Raw genomic sequence first — 17,521 nt, 5'->3', positions numbered from 1 at the left:
ACTAAAAACAAATACTGCAGGCTGTGGGGTTCGAACCCACGCGCACTTATGTGCAGAAGATCTTAAGTCTTCCCCCTTAACCACTCGGGCAAACCTGCTGACTGATCACAATAATGACAAATTATTTAAACAATTAATATTGTATCAAAAACTGGTTCAAATGGAATTTAAATAGCATTTTCGTTATGGGTTGCGTTACACATGAGAAAATAAACCTCTTCCACCAATTTTGCTCATTCACTTTAATTTGTTTTATTAAACATCTTAATACCATACGTAATTTAATTATTATTATTATTACTATTATAGTTCTAGTTATATAATATTGATTTAAAAAATAAAACAATGGTAAATTTTAAGTTAAATTTTTTTTTTTTAAAATCTCGATATTATTTAAATTATATTTCGAAATTTGAAAAATTGTATTTTATCCAAAAATTTTAAAACAATTAATGCACATGTTTAAATTTGTTGCATAAAAAATATCAATTTTTTCATCTATTTTAGTGGTAAATTTAAATATTAAAAGTTAAAATGGATTTGTTTTGTCCCTATTTATTTAAAATAAAACCCAATTTAAAAACTGGGATATAATATTTAAATAAACGTGATAGCGTATATTAATGTATACATATACTAAGGTAATCAAGCCATGGAGTGAATTTATATTTTTTAATCTTTAAAAAATAAAAAATAAAAACATTTATTTATTTTTAATTAATTCAGAAACTTTTTTTTTTTTTTTTTTTTTTTTTTTTTTGAAGAAACACGAGATTGTATTATAAAAAAAAGAACGTTAAAGTGATTAATCATAAGAAAAAAATTATGACATATTTGTATAAATAATAGAATCACTTTTTGAACCCGATACAACCTACCACCTACAAAAATTCGAGATATTTGTATGACTCGAAAAATCAACACAAACCATAAAGGTTGGGTTCGATTAGATTTTTTATGAGTTTAATTTTTTTAAAATAAAAAAATTTGAATGGGTTCTTGATATTTTTTTGGTCAGGTTAACCTAACCGCCCTGAAAAAATTATAAATCTAACTTACTTTTAAGATTATTATGAAATTTAATGACAATTATAATCAATATTAGCGACGTGTTGTGACTTGTAAATGTATGATGTTTAAATTTTACGAGATTTTAGTTATTAATATAATATATATCATAGATAAGTACACGTTTTTAAATAATTAAAAAAGAACCACTGTGACAACCCAACCTACCCAATCCGAAAATAAAAGTATAGGTTGAGTTGGATTGTGAATTTTATTCGGGTTATTCGAGTCACTAACCCAACTTATCCAAAATTTTGGGTTAGTCCAGAGGATTTTCCCAACTCAACCTAGCCCAACCGAATACACCCATAATAACAAAAATGGTCCAAACACGAAGCAACCGAATTGAAGATAACTACAAAACCTTAACCATTTTCTAAGTCAAATCCAGGGAAGCACGTAACCAACGAGCCTAATTCCATATAAACTTAGCAAAATTAGGCACTTCAACTAAGCCTATAAAGAACGAACCATTGCAAAAGGGATTGAAAAAGGAGAAAATATTGAAGAAGAAGAAGAAGAAAAGAAAGAAAGAAAAACAAAGGAATGGAGGATGTGGAGAATCAGATCGCAAAAAAGAGTCATAGTTTCATTATGTTTAAAGAATCGCTTTCAACAAAAGGATGGAAGATAGTCGGAGCCTGCAAGAAATGTTGGTATAAGCTTCGAGCTAACCTTAAAATATAGCTATCGAGATCATTGATCATCGCAGAACTTTATAAGCTGACTCGATCGGGACGACACATGCTTTTTCAGCTGATTCGATCGGGAGAAATTATTTGAATGGCTAGAACAACAACATGTCATTTGATGTTGTCAAATGTTTGGTTTTGAATTCTACTGTAAAAAAAAAAAAAAAAAAAAAAAGAACCCTTTTCAACTGACTCGATCGAAGAGAAATTATTTAAAAGATTAGAACGTATCATTTGATATTGTCATATGAACAACAAAGAATGAAAATTTAGGGTTCATTATGAATTCTCTCTTTATTTTATTCAAGTTGTTTTATTTGTACGTAAGATATATTAAATAATTAAAAATTTTAAAAACTCAGACAAAAAAAAAATTAAATAAATAAATTTGGTGTTAGGGTTAATTTTGTAACTTGACATGGAATAATTTAGGCATTTAATGACATAAATTAAATAAATATATTTCCTAGAGCTGCGGGGATTGCCCCGTCATCACGCGCCATATTACTCAGCCGCTTCCGCAGTGGAAACCGTCCCATTGTTCTCTCCCATACCATTGCCTTACGAGAAAACAGAAATTTTGACGGAACGTCCGTCAATTTCTGTTCGACAATTTTTTCTAATTTACTCTTATACCCCCACAGAACGCGTTGTCAATTCTGTTTGATTCTAAATTCATCTTTTTCTGAAGGACAAAATTGTAATTTCAACCTCTCATCCCTTGACTCGCTTAACATCAAACAATGTCATCGGAATTTCGGAATCTAGCCCTATTTCCCTTTCCTCTTTTCCATATTTTTCCCGAGACGAGCGAGATCCGCGAAGGCTCCATTTCGAATTTCGAAGCGAAGAGGACGCCTGATTGTTGTTTTTTCAACGATCTCTTCGATTCGATTTCTTACTGGTTTCGAATCGGGAGTTCGTGAACGATGGGCGATTTCAATCTCGCTCTCGTAATCGTCGCTATTGTCGTCTGTGTGATTGTATTCATCTTCAATGTGTACCTTCTGATTAATTATCAGCATCCTGATGACAAGAACCAGGCGTATTTTCCTAAATTTGTCGTTGTTTTCGGTCTGTCTATTGCGTTGATATCCATTTTGATGTTACCGGCCGACGTCGCTAACCGACAGGCATGCAAGCACGCTTTGTATAATGGTGCATGTAACCTTACATTGCCGATGAAGGATCTATGGCTCGCTATCTATATCGTCGATGCTCTTCTCGTCTTCTTCATTATTCCTTTCGCCATGTTCTACTACGAAGGAGACCAGGACAAGTAATTGCTTAGAATTGGAGTCTTTTCTGAATATATTATTATTCATTATGTGAGGCTTTATTTGTTTTGTGTTATCTTTGTGAAGGGGCATTGGGGAACGGATGAAAAGCGCCATGATATGGGTTGTGGTAATGGCCATTGTCTGTGCTCTCCTGTTGGGAATTTTATACGGTCAGCTCTTATGCTCATTCTTGTGGATTTTTACATTTTGTTGTTCTTACATTTGGTTTTTAGCTTTGACTGTAAGAAGTATTTATAAGTTGTGCCGATTGTAAAGTTGAAGGCAACATTAAGCTTGCCTCGATTTACGCTCTTAATGTCTACTCATGAAAATTGGAATTTGGACTTCTTCCTCAAATTCCAGCGAACGGAAGTTTGAAATATGATTACAGTGCTTTGAATTTTTGCTTTCCCTTAGAATTACGTTCTCACTATACCTAAAAAATAGCCAAGTGACGAATTGATATATTTCATGGCTTTGTTACTGTAGCATATCAACGTTCTTTCAGTTGATGGAGATGTGTATTTAAATTAGAATATTTTCTTATTTCCATTCCAGACTTAGTTTCCGTTCGGAAAATTGCCATGCGTTTTAACTAATGAACTTCGCTGGCATATTTATCAGGGTTCGTTGGAGAAGTTGACTTTACTGTTATGCATCTCTCTTCAAACACTGCTTCTTTTCCGAATTCATGGGAGTTCTCTAGCAGCCAACCGTGCATTGGAAATAGTGCCCACCAGGTTCTACTCTTGTGTGCAAATCTTACATGTCATAATATATGGTTCTATTCGGTTTTCAGGTGGCAGTTTTAATTATGGATTTTCAGGCCTCGACAAATGCACATCTACTTGACTACTTTTATTCATTGTGTTGTAGTGTTCGGCATTCACGGCAAATGCTTCATCAGAGAAAACGTGGACAATGCGCACTACTTTTCCCGAATATGTTGTTGCTCTTGCCACTATTGTTGGATCCGTACTCTTCTCTGTAAGTTAATTGATGGAGATTGGAAGAAGCCACTGGATATCCATCTTTTATTAAATAGTGAACAATTTAAATACAAGTACTTTGCCCTTTCTCTTATGGCCAACCGGGTTGTCTATTAGTTGGAAATCACAAGGAAGCATGATATTGAATTTATTGACAAATGTTTCAAGTAGAATTTATGTATACTGCCCATTGTGCCATATAAAGATCACTAGTGAGTTATTTTCATGAAGCAAAACTTTTGGTGTTTATAAATTTATTACTTCTTAATCTACGGACAATTTTTTCCTACCGTTTAATTTCACAATAATCAAAGTACATTATGCTGATCTTTTTTTTTTTTTTTTTTTTTTTTTGTCTCCACTAGATATTTGGAGGTGTTGGCATTGCTTGTCTGCCCTTGGGCCTCATTTTCTCATTTGTTAGGCGTCCAAAGGCTGTTATCACTCGTTCACAGTATATCAAGGTGCTTTTTAGCTTTTCATAATTCATAATGCACATTCGTTATTATTTTAATGGTGGGATGGACATGCTAATTTCTATCGTTCAATAAGTTATTATTTAATATCCTGCAGGAAGCAACAGATTTGGGAAAAAAGGCAAGAGAACTGAAGAAAGCTGCTGATTCACTCCATCAAGAAGAAAGAAGTGGTTCTAAGGGTAGAAAATGGCGAAAGAATGTGAAGGCTGTAGAGAAGGTATGTTTCACCCTGGACAATGTTGGTGCTGATGTTCTTTTGGGCTTTATCCTTCCTTTTATTTTTGAATTTGGTTTTGGTTTTGATTAAATGCATTGTTCACTATTATCACATAATTGCTGAAGATCCTCAGCTTTTGCTAGAAGTCTTGTGAGTGTCGTTTTTGTCGGATGAGAACTTCAATACATTACTAAGTTTGATTTTAGATGTTCATTCTCAATTCTTAATGTGTTTATTGTGGCATCTACTTGTTTAATTTTGTAGGAGTTGCTTCAATTGGAAGAAGATGTAAATCTTTTAGAAGAGATGTACCCACAGGGAGAAAAGGTGGACTGCTGGATTTATTGTTATTATTATTTATCTTTTCTATTGTACAATTGCACTAACTTCTATTATCCTTTTTATGAAAATATTAATATGCTGAACCACAGGCGGAGACTGCATGGGCATTGACCGTTCTTGGCTACTTGGCAAAACTTGTGTTGGGAGTTTTGGGGTGAGTGAAGTTATGCTCCCCCTAGATTTTTCTGTTAAAGCATTACACATTCTTCTTTCTTTCTTTCTTCTTAGCTTCTATTTCACATCCACACTTTATTTTAAAATAGGTGGTTAACCGTGTACGATGATTTGTTGAAGAGTGAAGGAGACGACATCTTGCAATTTTTGCTATATGTTGCTAGATTAAGGGGGTAGATCATATTGGAGGTTCTTTTCTTTTTGTTTTGGTGACAAGTTGAGCTCTCGAATTTAAAATATTTGGTGGAAAGATTGATAAAACGTTGTTGCTCTTCCAAAGTCAGGAACTTGGGCTTTTACTGAAGATAGATAATGTCCACTCCACTTCTTCTTCTTTTTTTTCTCTGTTTTTCTTCACAAGTTAGTTGACCTAGTTGCCACCTGGGTATATTAAATTTCCATCAACATATTTACATTTCGACATATCCATGTGGTTGACATTGACATAAGGGGTGAACTGATATTTCCATTATATAGTAAAAAAAATCGATAAATCATAAAAATGGAGCAACGAAATGTCGCTACAATGAATATAATATAAATAATAAGCATTTAAACTTGGTTAAGAAGTGTAAAATTAAAATATATGTGTGTGTGTGTGTGTGTGCCAAAAATATCTATCGACAACAACATTTTATCGATATTTCCATTGACATTTTCATAAAATTAAGGCCTTGTTTTTTTTTTTTTTTTTTTAATTTTTTTGAAGTAGTTATGGTCCATTGTTGGGATATCAGTTTCTTAAGCAAGTATATTAGACTCGTGTTTATCTTTGTTTGTTCACAATTTTAGACATTCAGTCGCATTGTATAATTCTTTTTTTTTTTCTTTCTGTTTGACAGGTTGATTGTTTCAGTGGCCTGGGTTGTACATATCATTATATATCTGCTAGTTGATCCCCCGCTGTCTCCTTTTCTAAATGAAGTTTTTATCAAGCTGGATGATGTTTGGGGTACAGTTCTTTTCCTCACATTTTCCTTTCATGCTTTTTTCTGTGATAGATGTTGATATGAAGATTATTTTCCCATGTCACTAGGTCTTCTTGGAACTGCAGCATTTGCATTCTTCTGCTTCTACCTTCTTCTAGCAGTGATTGCGGGAGCCATGATGCTTGGCTTGAGACTAGTTTTTATCACAATTCATCCTATGAAGTATTTACAGTTTTCTTAGTGTTGAGTTTGTTCCTTTTTTTTGTCTGTCCAGCTGTTGATTGCTCAAAATTGACGTCACATTTTTGTTTCTCTTCCATCTATTCTTGTATACAGGTGGGGAGCCACACTGATGAACTCTTTCCTGTTTAATGTGGGGCTCATCCTCCTATGCTCTATCAGGTTAGGATCTTCAATTATTATTGCTTATTATCTACTATTTGCATTAGAACTTCTATGGTGGAGGCTGGCCAATAATGATCACCAATGAAGAAACAGTTTGGGGCGACAAAACCCGGGATACATTTGTGGATAAGTATGAGAAACTATCATTAATTTCAAAGGATGTACAAACAGGGATGGGAGGGGACATGGTGTCTCAAATCCCTCTCCTTAATCAAGGTGTTACAAAAACGTCACTGATTGTCTTGAAGAAAAAAGGGAGAATGATTACACAAAACTCTCTGTTTGGAAAATAGAACCCCTGACCTATTCTATCATTACAAATCCTATTATTAGTCCCCCTACCAAATATTGAGGTTTCGGTTGATTAAAGTAATTAAATTAGTGCCAAATAACTGACTTTTATTCTAATTGCCTGTGCCCTTCCTTTCTAGGAGCTCAATTGTTGACTGTGCAGTTTTGTGTTGTGTTATATGTCAGCCATAGGTGCATAGCTGTAGTTTTATTTTGTGTGTTAAGGCACAGAAGGAACCCAGAAAGGCACTACCTTGATTTTTTTTTTTAAAGATATGAGGCTCTCCAGACGACAAGCACGAGATTGATTGCTCGTCTCTTTTGGGATGCTGGTGGATGAATTTAAGATGTTCTCATTAGTCTAAACTCGAGATTTATTCCTTCTCAATGAAAGTCATTCGTTTCATTAAAAGAAAAAAGTCTGACCCAAAGATCAGGAAGATCTTTGTTAAATGTTGAGCAGTTATTTAGTTGTCATCTATGGCTGAAATTAGAAGGGTTCTTTCTGTATCTTAATCAAGATGTTTGACTGATTATATCATGTCTGTTTTCCTTTTTATAGTGTGATTCAATTTTGCTCCACGGCATTTGCGTACTATGCACGAGCAACTGCAGCACAAGAAATCTTTGGACACACATTGCAGTCTCTTCGGGGTATCAGATATTTGTACAAGTGAGTGATGAGAATTTTATCCACTGATTTTTTTGATCCTGAATCCATGCCATCTGTGCTTTTTATTTGGTTGAATATACTTGGCTGTTGCATTGCAGGTATAATGTTTTCCAAATAGCATTCGTTGCGTTGGCAGGATTGACCTTCGCGTATTATGCTGCCTTTGTAAGCTTCCAAAAACTAATGCACTAGTTTGTTCTTTAAACCCCAATTTTTGGTTCTAATCCCACCATGGTATCTCCTTTTGTATTGTAAACTTCAAGGGATGGAGAAGAAAAAAGCCTTCTGGCAGGTTCCAGCTCTCCTCGTAACTGTATTTCTTGCCTCGACAAATCAAAAACCGACTAGGCCAATAAATTCTTTCATGTTCGTCATCCTTTTTAGACTAATTTGATTTGAAGGTCGTGTTCGGCGGAGACTTTCATTGTTGAATCTTGTGAAGTTGGCTGAAAACATCCAGAGAGTTGACTGACCTCCATATACAAAATGACATGGTGAGTGGTGCGACTGTTTGTACTTTAAAAGGCTTTTGTATGTATTGTTTCTTTAATTTGTGTTGTTATACATTCGGGTAGGCATGTAAAATTGAAGGTTGGTTGGTTGGTTGGTTCTTTGCACACTGGAAAATGATTCCTTAGGAAAGGCATTTCTTTGTAATATATAAGCCAATTGAGGATTAATTCTTGTATCACTTCTCCGCTTTATATTTATGCCTTTATTTGTATCAGTGGACCTTCAAAATGAAAAAAAAAAAAACAAGAGAATTTGGAAGCTCTAAGAATGCCATGGTTGGTTTGGCTGTGGTTTATAACATTTTTAAATTAGCTTACTGTTCGAAGAATAAATAATAATATAAGAAAAATTTTGAAAAATAATTTAAAGCTCAACAACAATTCTTAATTATAGAAACAACAATAGAACAAAGTTTAAAAAGTATAAAAACCAAAAACGCTCAGCTTCGGGCTATCTCCCACGACTACATCGTTAAGCTAGACAGGCTCACGCTAAATTTTGAAAAATAATTGAGCCTAAAAAAGAAAAAAAGAAAAAAACACCGACCGACCTTATTTAAAAAAAACAAACGCCCACCGTGGGGTTTGAACCCATGACAAAAAGGTTAAGAGCCTTAAGCTTCAACAACTAAGACAGGCTCAGGCTCACGTGTTGCAAACAATTGGGTGTACCAAATGGGTTCGATCTCTGTCCCTACATAATTTTTTTAATTTTAAAAATAAATAATAATATAGAAAAAAGTTTGAATAATAATTGAGCCCAACCACAATTTTAAAAAAGTTCAAAGCCTTGCGCTCTACCAACTACACTAGACAAACTAGCATGGTGCAAACTATTGGGTTCGATTTCAGGTTCACTACAAAACATTGGGTACGATCTTAATTTTAAAATTGTAAAACCTTGGAGTTCAAACCCACAACCACAAGGATAAGAGCCTTGCACTCTACCAACTAAGCTAGACGGGTTCAAGTATGGAAACCATTAGGTTCAATCTTAGGTCCATTGCATGATTTTCTAAATTTAAAAAATACATGATTTTCTAAATTTAAAAAATAAATAATAATATAGGACAAAAATTGAATAATAACTCAGACCGACAACAATTTAAAATCCAACGCTCACCGTGGGGCTCAAACCCACAACCATAAGGTTAAGAGCCTTGCGCTCTACCAACTAAGCTAGAAAAACTTGCATGGTACAAACACTTAGGTTCGATTTCAGGTCCACTAAATCATTTTCTAAATTTAAAAAATAAATAATAATATATGACAAAATTTGAATAATAATTGAGCCGGACAACAACTTTAAAAAACAAACACCCACCATGGGGTTCAAACCCACAACCACATGGTTAAAAGCCTTACGGTCTACCAACTAAGCTAAACGGGCTCACATGATGCAAACCATTAGGTTCGATTTCAGGTCCACTACATCATTTTCTAAATTGAAAAAATAAATAATAATATAGGAAAAAGTTTGAATAATAATTGAGTCCGACAACAATTTTAAAAAACAAACGCCCAATGGAGCTTGAATCCACGACCACAAGGTTAAGGGCCTTGCGCTCTACCAAATGAACTAGAAAAACTCGCATGGTACAAACACTTGGGTTTGATTTCAGGTCCACTAAATGATTTTCTAAATTTAAAAAATAAATAATAATATAGGACAAAATTTGAATAATAATTGAGCCAGAGACACCAACTTAAAAAAACAAACACCCACCGTGGGGCTCAAACCCACAACCACAAGGTTAAGAGCCTTGCGGTCTACCAACTGAGCTAAATGGCCTCACATGGTACAAACCATTAGGTTCGATTTCAGGTCCACTACATCATTTTCTAAATTGAAAAAATAAATAATAATATAGGAAAAAGTTTGAATAATCATTGAGCCCGACAACAATTTTATAAAACAACCGCCCACTGTGGGGCTCGAACCCACGACCAAAAGGTTAAGAGCCTTGCGCTCTACCAACTGAGCTAGACGGGCTCGCATGGTGCAAATCATTAGGTTCGATCTCAGGTCCACTAAATCATTTTCTAAATTTAAAAAATAAATAATAATATAGGACAAAGTTTAAATAATAATTGAACCCGAGAACAATTTTAAAAGGCAAACACCCATCGTAGGGCACAAACCCACGACCACAAGGTTAAGAGCCTTGCGCTCTACCAACTGAGCTAGACGGGCTCGCATGGTGCAAATCATTAGGTTCGATTTCTGGTCCACTCCATCGTTTTCTAAATTTAAAAAATAAATAATAATATAAGAGGGCTCAAAAATTTTAAATAACAAACGCCCACCGTGGGGCTCGAACCCACGACCACAAGGTTAAGAGCCTTGCGCTCTACCAACTGAGTTAGACGAGCTCGCATGGTGCAAACCATTAGGCTCGATGTCTGGTCCACTGCATCGTTTTCTAAATTTAAAAAATAAATAATAATATAGGACAAAGTTTGAATAATAATTGAGCCCGATAACAATTTTAAAATACAAACGCCCACCGTGGGGCTCGAACCCACGACCACAAGGTTAAGAGCCTTGCGCTCTACCAACTGAGCTAGACGGGCTCGCGTGGGAAAAACCATTAGGTTCGATGTCAGGTCCACTGCATCATTTTCTAAATTTTAAAAATAAATAATAATATAAGACTCATTTTCTAAATTTTAAAAATAAATAATAATATAAGACAAAGTTTGAATAATAATTGAGCCCGACAACAATTTTAAAAGATGTAATACATACACCCACCATGGGGCTCGAACCCACGACCACAAGGTTAAGAGCCTTGCGCTTTACCAACTGAGCTAAACAAGCTCGCATGGTTGAAACTATTAGGTTCGATATCAGGTCCACTGCATAATTTTCTAAATTAAAAAAATAAATAATAATATAGGACAAAATTTGAATAATAATTGAGCCGACAACAATTTTAAAAGACAAACGCCCACCGTGGGGCTCGAACCCACGACCACAAGGTTAAGAGCCTTGCGCTCTACCAACTGAGCTAGACGAGCTCGCGTGGTGCAAACCATTAGGCTCGATGTCAGGTCCACTGCATCATTTTCGAAATTTTAAAAATAAATAATAATATAGGACAAAATTTGAATAATAATTGAGCCCGATAACAATTTTAAAAGACAAACGCCCACCGTGGGGCTCGAACCCACGACCACAAGGTTAAGAGCCTTGCGCTCTACCAACTGAGCTAGACGGGCTCGCATGGTCAAATCATTAGGTTCGATGTCAGGTCCACTGCATCGTTTTCTAAATTTTAAAAATAAATAATAATATAAGAGGGCTCAACAATTTTAAATAACAAACGCCCACCGTGGGGCTCAAACCCATGACCACAATTTTAAAAGACAAACGCCCACCGTGGGGCTCGAACCCACGACCACAAGGTTAAGAGCCTTGCGCTCTACCAACTGAGCTAGACGGGCTCGCGTGGTGCAAACCATTAGGCTCGATGTCAGGTCCACTGCATCATTTTCTAAATTTTAAAAATAAATAATAATATAAGACAAAGTTTGAATAATAATTGAGCCTGATAACAATTTTAAAAGACAAACGCCCACCGTGGGGCTCGAACCCACGACCACAAGGTTAAGAGCCTTGCGCTCTACCAACTGAGCTAGACGGGCTCGCATGGTCAAATCATTAGGTTCGATGTCAGGTCCACTGCATCATTTTCTAAATTTTAAAAATAAATAATAATATAAGAGGGCTCAACAATTTTAAATAACAAACGCCCACCGTGGGGCTCAAACCCATGACCACAATTTTAAAAAACAAACGCCCACCATGGGGCTTGAACCCACGACCACAAGGTTAAGAGCCTTGCGCTCTACCAACTGAGCTAGACGGGCTCGCATGGTCAAATCATTAGGTTCGATGTCAGGTCCACTGCATCATTTTCTAAATTTTAAAAATAAATAATAATATAAGAGGGCTCAACAATTTTAAATAACAAACGCCCACCGTGGGGCTCAAACCCATGACCACAATTTTAAAAGACAAACGCCCACCGTGGGGCTTGAACCCACGACCACAAGGTTAAGAGCCTTGCGCTCTACCAACTGAGCTAGACGGGCTCGCATGGTCAAATCATTAGGTTCGATGTCAGGTCCACTGCATCATTTTCTAAATTTTAAAAATAAATAATAATATAAGAGGGCTCAACAATTTTAAATAACAAACGCCCACCGTGGGGCTCAAACCCATGACCACAATTTTAAAAGACAAACGCCCACCGTGGGGCTCGAACTCACGACCACAAGGTTAAGAGCCTTGCGCTCTACCAACTGAGCTAGACAGGCTCGCGTGGTGCAAATCATTAGGCTCGATGTCAGGTCCACTGCATCATTTTCGAAATTTTAAAAATAAATAATAATATAAGACAAAGTTTGAATAATAATTGAGCCCGATAACAATTTTAAAAGACAAACGCCCACCGTGGGGCTCGAACCCACGACCACAAGGTTAAGAGCCTTGCGCTCTACCAACTGAGCTAGACGGGCTCGCATGGTCAAATCATTAGGTTCGATGTCAGGTCCACTGCATCATTTTCTAAATTTTAAAAATAAATAATAATATAAGAGGGCTCAACAATTTTAAATAACAAACGCCCACCGTGGGGCTCAAACCCATGACCACAATTTTAAAAGACAAACGCCCACCGTGGGGCTCGAACTCACGACCACAAGGTTAAGAGCCTTGCGCTCTACCAACTGAGCTAGACAGGCTCGCGTGGTGCAAACCATTAGGCTCGATATCAGGTCCACTGCATCATTTTCGAAATTTTAAAAATAAATAATAATATAAGACAAAGTTTGAATAATAATTGAGCCCGATAACAATTTTAAAAGATAAACACCCACAGTGGGATTCGAACCCAAGACCACAAGGTTAAGAGCATTGCACTCTACCAACTGAGCTAGACAGGCTCGCATGGTGCAAACCATTAGGTTCGATTTCAGGTCCACTGCATCATCTTCTAAATTTAAAAAATAAATAATAATATAGGACAAAATTTAAATAATAATTGAGCTCTACAACAATTTTAAAATACACACTACAATCATGGGGCTCAAACCCACGACTACAAGGTTAAGAGCCTTGCACTCTACCAACTAAGCTAGAATAGCTCACATGGTGCAAACCATTAGGTTCGTTCTTAGCTTCACTACATCATTTTCTAAATTTAAAAAATAAATAATAATATAGGACAAGGTTTGAATAATATAATTGAGCCCGAGAACAATTTTAAAAGACAAATACCCACCGTGGGGCTTGAACACACGACCACAAGGTTAAGAGCCTTGCACTCTACCAACTGAGCTAGACGGGCTCGCATGGTGCAAACCATTAGGTTCGATGTCAGGTCCACTACATCATTTTCTAAATTTTAAAAATAAATAATAATATAAGACAAAGTTTGAATAATAATTGAGTCGGAGAACAATTTTAAAAGACAAACGCCCACCGTGGGGCTCAAACCCACGACCACAAGGTTAAGAGCCTTGCGCTCTACCAACTGAGCTAGATAGGCTCGCGTGGTGCAAACCATTAGGTTCGATTTCATGTCCACTGCATCATTTTCTAAATTTAAAAAATAAATAATAATATAGGACAAAGTTTAAATAATAATTGAGCGCCAATTTTAAAAGACACACGCCCACCGTGGGGCTCGAACCCACAACCACAAGGTTAAGAGCCTTGCGCTCTTCCAACTGAGCTAGACGGGCTCGCATGGTGCAAACCATTAGGTTCGATTTCATGTCCACTGCATCATTTTCTAAATTTAAAAAATAAATAATAATATAGGACAAAGTTTGAATAATAATTGAGCTCGACAACAATTTTAAAAGACAAACGCACACCATGGGATTCGAACCCTCAACCATAAGGCTTAGAGTCTTGCGATCTACCAACTGAGCTAGACGGGCACGCATGGTGCAAACCATTAGGTTCAATTTCATGTCCACTCCATCATTTTCTAAATTTAAAAATTAAATAATAATATAGGACAAAGTTTGAATAATAATTGAGCCCGACAACAATTTTATAAAAGACATAAATGCACACCGTGGAATTCGAACCCACGACCACAAGGTTAAGAGCCTTGCGATCTACCAACTGAGCTAGACGGGCTCGCGTGGTGCAAACCATTAGGTTCGATTTCATGTCCACTGCATCATTTTCTAAATTTAAAAAATAAATAATAATATAGGACAAACTTTAAATAATAATTGAGCTCGAGAACAATTTTAAAAGACAAACTCCCACCGTGGGGTTCGAACCCACGACCACAAGATGCTCTACCAACTGAGCTAGACGGCCCAAGTGGTGCAAACCATTAGGTTCGATTTCAGGTCCACTGCATCATTTTCTAAATTTAAAAAATAAATAATAATATAGGATAAAGTTTGAATAATAATTGAGTCCGACAACAATTTTAAAAAATAAACGGCCACCATGGGGTTCAAACCCACGACCACAAGGTTAAGGGCCTTGCACTCTACCAACTGAGCTAGACAAGCTCGCATGGTGCAAACCATTTCGTTTGATCTCAGGTCCATTGCATCATTTTCTAAATTTAAAAAATAAATAATAATATAAGAGAAAGTTTGAATAATAATTGAGCCGACAATAATTTAAAATAAATAAATAAATAAAAAATAAAAAAAAATAAAATAAAATAAAAAAAAAAAAAAAAAAAAAAAAAAAAAAAAAAAAACAACGTAGGGTTCAAACCAACAACCACAAGCTTAAGAGCCTTACATTCAACCAACTAAGCTAGACAAGCTCACATGGTGTAAACCATTGGGTTCGATCTCAGGTCCACTGCATCATTTTTTATATTTGAAAAATAAATAATAATATATGACAAAGTTTAAATAATAATTAAGCTCGACAATATTTTTAAAACGGTAGAAATAGTAAGACAATAAAATTTTAAAAAACAAAAGCCCAATGTGGGGCTCAAGCCCACCAGCTCAAAGTTAAAAGCCTTGCACTCTACCAACTAAGCTAGATCGACTCGCATGGTGCAAACCATTAGATTCTATCACAGGTCCACTGCATCATTTTCTATATTTTAAAAATAAATAATCATATAAGACAAAGTTTGAAGCTAGACCGGCTCACATGGTGCAAACCATTAGGTTCAATCTCAGGTCCATTGCATCATTTTCTAAATGTTAAACACCCACCATGGGGCTCAAACCCATGACCACAAGGTTAAGAGCCTTGCCTACCAATTAAGCCCCAAGTGGTGCAAACTATTGGGTTGGATCTCAGGTCTACTCCATCATTTTCTAAATTTTAAAAGTAAATAATAATATAGGACAAAATTTGAAAAATAATTGAGCCTAACAACAATTTTAAAATTGTAGAAATCCACGACCACAAGGTAAAGAGCCTTGCGCTCTACCGATTAAGCTAGATAGACTCAAATGATACTTACTATTGGGTTCGATAACAAAAATAATAAAATAAAAAAACGTCCACAAGATTATAACCACAAACCAAACAAAGAGAAGTTTTTGATACCCTTTAAACACATAGTGAAAGTGAGTACGATAATATGAGTTTTTACATTCCTGTCTGATAGAAAACTTCAATAATCCGTCTTCGAAAGTCATTTTATAGATGAAGAAGCAATGTTTGTTGAATCCTCTTGACCTTAAATCGCGTAATAGATTCAGTTAAAACATTTGAAACACCGTAATTCTTATCAATTATGCTAGTTAAACTCACGAGTCATGTCTAGTTGATAGAGGAATGACTCCGGTATCAGAAGTATGGAGTAAACTTCTGATCCTATTATTATCTCCTAACGTGATAATGATAAGGAGTCCTTTCATTTCTATGGTTCCGTCTCATGCCATACAATTACAAAACGGCATATTGGTCGCAAAATGACATGTCGCTACTTAGACTCAAATCGAGATGCTCTAGCATTGCTTTCTAAGAGCAGCCTGTCTACCGATTTCACTATATCGGCTTTCTTAAAATCTTAATAACCTATTATTATTTAAATTTATAATGTTAATTTATTATTGGGTTTTTTCTAAAAAGAAAAAGAATAAATCATTTAAAAATTTAGAAATATATTTACATTAATATGAAAATGGTCATTATTTAATGAATTTAGATGAATAAAAACCCCATTTTAAAAATCAAAATTTAGAGATAGGAAATTATATGAAATATATTATTATTATTATTATTATTATTATTATTATTGAATTCGGTTTGTGACATGGACAAAGGAAGTTTCATGGAAGTTTCCAGGATACATCTCACATGACGTGGACCCCCAAAGAGGCATCCACATGGCAGTCGGGTGTAAAGCTCATATTGTACGGCCTCTCTGTAATGTGGTAAAAGATTCAAATCTCCACGTTAGCAATTATTATGCAGTAACGACATGTAGTCGGCAGCCTCACGCAGGATATGACAACCGACAAGTCGGCCAAGTTCATCACGGATTCGATCTCTCGCGGCAGAAAGCGACACCAAAGATCATGCATCGTCCTATCTTGTGAAGCAATTTGACGACACGTAGTATCCTGACCACAATTACTTTTTTTTTTCTTTATTAAAGTGAACAGAAAAATAGTACCATAGTATCCAAATTTGATGACGTCAAAATTCATTTTTTATCATTAAATTCATAAAAATCTAAAAATACTATAATACCCTTTATATAAAAATAAAAAATAAAAAAAAATTCCCCGTAAAATTTCATACATTATCTCAAAACTTATTATTTTTTATGTTGTTGGATGAAAGCCACACATTTTAGGGAATGATCATGAGTTTATAATCAAGGAATACTATCTTCATTCGTATGAGGTTTTTTGGGAAGTTCAAAGTAAAGTCACGAGAGTTTACACTCAAAATGGACAATATCATACCAATACCACTTTGGATTGTTACTTTTTCTATTTATTAAAATCAAATATTCAAATTTTATTTTTTCTTTTTAAAAAATAATAATAATAAATAAATAAATAATGGTCCCTTATTTTAGCAGAAAACTACAAAAATCCATCCGTATGGCAGAAACCAAAACTTTGACAGTGTCCTTTTCAGAGTACTCCACAGTTTGCCCATTACAAACCTCACGGTCCTTTGTACGGAAAAAAACGATTTTTTTTTTTATTTCATAAAATATTAATTTATTAAATTTAATTTTTTTAAAATTAGTTATGTAATAATAAAAAGTTACAAAATGGAAATAAATTTAAATATTTACTAAAAGCACTAAAATTAAATAAATTTCAAAAATATAAAGATGAAGGTGATATTTTGAACCAAATTATTATAATGCTTCATCATTGTACCAATAATTTCAAATTATCAAATTTTCAGTACAAATCATTCACTCCCAAAGATATTTTTGTTGATATTTTTATTGAATTGAGTGGCCTCGATGTGAAGAATCTCTGACATTCTT

General features: G+C 35.1%; 1 protein-coding gene and 21 non-coding genes across 22 annotated transcripts; 1 reads left to right on the top strand and 21 right to left on the bottom strand.

Annotated features, from left to right (window-relative positions):
- Nucleotides 1-15: 15 nt before the first annotated feature.
- On the bottom strand, nucleotides 16-98 carry TRNAL-UAA (transfer RNA leucine (anticodon UAA)). The gene has a single exon. It is a non-coding gene; the product is annotated as a tRNA-Leu (tRNA).
- Nucleotides 99-2,512: 2,414 nt separating this feature from the next.
- Nucleotides 2,513-8,230, top strand: LOC111804299 (LIMR family protein At5g01460). The gene is made up of 14 exons (XM_087127933.1): nucleotides 2,513-3,039; nucleotides 3,125-3,210; nucleotides 3,665-3,780; nucleotides 3,917-4,027; nucleotides 4,395-4,493; nucleotides 4,603-4,725; nucleotides 4,990-5,052; nucleotides 5,157-5,221; nucleotides 6,084-6,193; nucleotides 6,278-6,392; nucleotides 6,507-6,572; nucleotides 7,429-7,539; nucleotides 7,638-7,704; nucleotides 7,803-8,230. The coding sequence occupies exons 1-14, from the start codon at nucleotides 2,690-2,692 to the stop codon at nucleotides 7,848-7,850; spliced, it is 1,530 nt and encodes a 509-aa protein (XP_086984059.1). The 5' UTR covers nucleotides 2,513-2,689; the 3' UTR covers nucleotides 7,851-8,230.
- Nucleotides 8,231-9,167: 937 nt separating this feature from the next.
- TRNAK-CUU (transfer RNA lysine (anticodon CUU)) lies at nucleotides 9,168-9,240 on the bottom strand. Its single transcript has one exon. It is a non-coding gene; the product is annotated as a tRNA-Lys (tRNA).
- A 731-nt stretch (nucleotides 9,241-9,971) lies between these two features.
- On the bottom strand, nucleotides 9,972-10,044 carry TRNAK-CUU (transfer RNA lysine (anticodon CUU)). The gene has a single exon. It is a non-coding gene; the product is annotated as a tRNA-Lys (tRNA).
- Nucleotides 10,045-10,172: 128 nt separating this feature from the next.
- TRNAK-CUU (transfer RNA lysine (anticodon CUU)) lies at nucleotides 10,173-10,245 on the bottom strand. The gene has a single exon. It is a non-coding gene; the product is annotated as a tRNA-Lys (tRNA).
- A 106-nt stretch (nucleotides 10,246-10,351) lies between these two features.
- On the bottom strand, nucleotides 10,352-10,424 carry TRNAK-CUU (transfer RNA lysine (anticodon CUU)). Its single transcript has one exon. It is a non-coding gene; the product is annotated as a tRNA-Lys (tRNA).
- Nucleotides 10,425-10,552: 128 nt separating this feature from the next.
- TRNAK-CUU (transfer RNA lysine (anticodon CUU)) lies at nucleotides 10,553-10,625 on the bottom strand. Its single transcript has one exon. It is a non-coding gene; the product is annotated as a tRNA-Lys (tRNA).
- Nucleotides 10,626-10,799: 174 nt separating this feature from the next.
- Nucleotides 10,800-10,872, bottom strand: TRNAK-CUU (transfer RNA lysine (anticodon CUU)). The gene has a single exon. It is a non-coding gene; the product is annotated as a tRNA-Lys (tRNA).
- A 127-nt stretch (nucleotides 10,873-10,999) lies between these two features.
- Nucleotides 11,000-11,072, bottom strand: TRNAK-CUU (transfer RNA lysine (anticodon CUU)). Its single transcript has one exon. It is a non-coding gene; the product is annotated as a tRNA-Lys (tRNA).
- Nucleotides 11,073-11,200: 128 nt separating this feature from the next.
- TRNAK-CUU (transfer RNA lysine (anticodon CUU)) lies at nucleotides 11,201-11,273 on the bottom strand. Its single transcript has one exon. It is a non-coding gene; the product is annotated as a tRNA-Lys (tRNA).
- A 152-nt stretch (nucleotides 11,274-11,425) lies between these two features.
- TRNAK-CUU (transfer RNA lysine (anticodon CUU)) lies at nucleotides 11,426-11,498 on the bottom strand. The gene has a single exon. It is a non-coding gene; the product is annotated as a tRNA-Lys (tRNA).
- Nucleotides 11,499-11,626: 128 nt separating this feature from the next.
- Nucleotides 11,627-11,699, bottom strand: TRNAK-CUU (transfer RNA lysine (anticodon CUU)). Its single transcript has one exon. It is a non-coding gene; the product is annotated as a tRNA-Lys (tRNA).
- Nucleotides 11,700-11,851: 152 nt separating this feature from the next.
- TRNAK-CUU (transfer RNA lysine (anticodon CUU)) lies at nucleotides 11,852-11,924 on the bottom strand. The gene has a single exon. It is a non-coding gene; the product is annotated as a tRNA-Lys (tRNA).
- Nucleotides 11,925-12,076: 152 nt separating this feature from the next.
- On the bottom strand, nucleotides 12,077-12,149 carry TRNAK-CUU (transfer RNA lysine (anticodon CUU)). Its single transcript has one exon. It is a non-coding gene; the product is annotated as a tRNA-Lys (tRNA).
- A 152-nt stretch (nucleotides 12,150-12,301) lies between these two features.
- On the bottom strand, nucleotides 12,302-12,374 carry TRNAK-CUU (transfer RNA lysine (anticodon CUU)). The gene has a single exon. It is a non-coding gene; the product is annotated as a tRNA-Lys (tRNA).
- Nucleotides 12,375-12,502: 128 nt separating this feature from the next.
- TRNAK-CUU (transfer RNA lysine (anticodon CUU)) lies at nucleotides 12,503-12,575 on the bottom strand. Its single transcript has one exon. It is a non-coding gene; the product is annotated as a tRNA-Lys (tRNA).
- A 152-nt stretch (nucleotides 12,576-12,727) lies between these two features.
- On the bottom strand, nucleotides 12,728-12,800 carry TRNAK-CUU (transfer RNA lysine (anticodon CUU)). The gene has a single exon. It is a non-coding gene; the product is annotated as a tRNA-Lys (tRNA).
- A 532-nt stretch (nucleotides 12,801-13,332) lies between these two features.
- TRNAK-CUU (transfer RNA lysine (anticodon CUU)) lies at nucleotides 13,333-13,405 on the bottom strand. The gene has a single exon. It is a non-coding gene; the product is annotated as a tRNA-Lys (tRNA).
- A 128-nt stretch (nucleotides 13,406-13,533) lies between these two features.
- Nucleotides 13,534-13,606, bottom strand: TRNAK-CUU (transfer RNA lysine (anticodon CUU)). The gene has a single exon. It is a non-coding gene; the product is annotated as a tRNA-Lys (tRNA).
- Nucleotides 13,607-13,729: 123 nt separating this feature from the next.
- Nucleotides 13,730-13,802, bottom strand: TRNAK-CUU (transfer RNA lysine (anticodon CUU)). The gene has a single exon. It is a non-coding gene; the product is annotated as a tRNA-Lys (tRNA).
- Nucleotides 13,803-14,135: 333 nt separating this feature from the next.
- Nucleotides 14,136-14,208, bottom strand: TRNAK-CUU (transfer RNA lysine (anticodon CUU)). The gene has a single exon. It is a non-coding gene; the product is annotated as a tRNA-Lys (tRNA).
- Nucleotides 14,209-14,524: 316 nt separating this feature from the next.
- Nucleotides 14,525-14,598, bottom strand: TRNAK-CUU (transfer RNA lysine (anticodon CUU)). The gene has a single exon. It is a non-coding gene; the product is annotated as a tRNA-Lys (tRNA).
- Nucleotides 14,599-17,521: the final 2,923 nt, after the last annotated feature.

This window comes from Cucurbita pepo, chromosome 10 (genome assembly GCF_057944985.1).
Source record: "Cucurbita pepo subsp. pepo isolate OVF chromosome 10, ASM5794498v1, whole genome shotgun sequence".
NCBI classification, from domain to species: domain Eukaryota; kingdom Viridiplantae; phylum Streptophyta; class Magnoliopsida; order Cucurbitales; family Cucurbitaceae; genus Cucurbita; species Cucurbita pepo.
The sequence above is the reverse complement of the archived record's forward strand: the minus strand, read 5'-3'. Positions and strand labels throughout refer to the sequence as shown.

Bases quoted from the DNA above. Each gene is read 5' to 3' on its own strand.
- LOC111804299 (XM_087127933.1), top strand. From the start codon at position 2,690: ATGGGCGATTTCAATCTCGCTCTCGTAATCGTCGCTATTGTCGTCTGT. The intron at 4,494-4,602 runs GTGCTTTTTAGC...AATATCCTGCAG, and splicing joins CTCGTTCACAGTATATCAAG to GAAGCAACAGATTTGGGAAA. The intron at 6,194-6,277 runs GTACAGTTCTTT...CCATGTCACTAG, and splicing joins CAAGCTGGATGATGTTTGGG to GTCTTCTTGGAACTGCAGCA.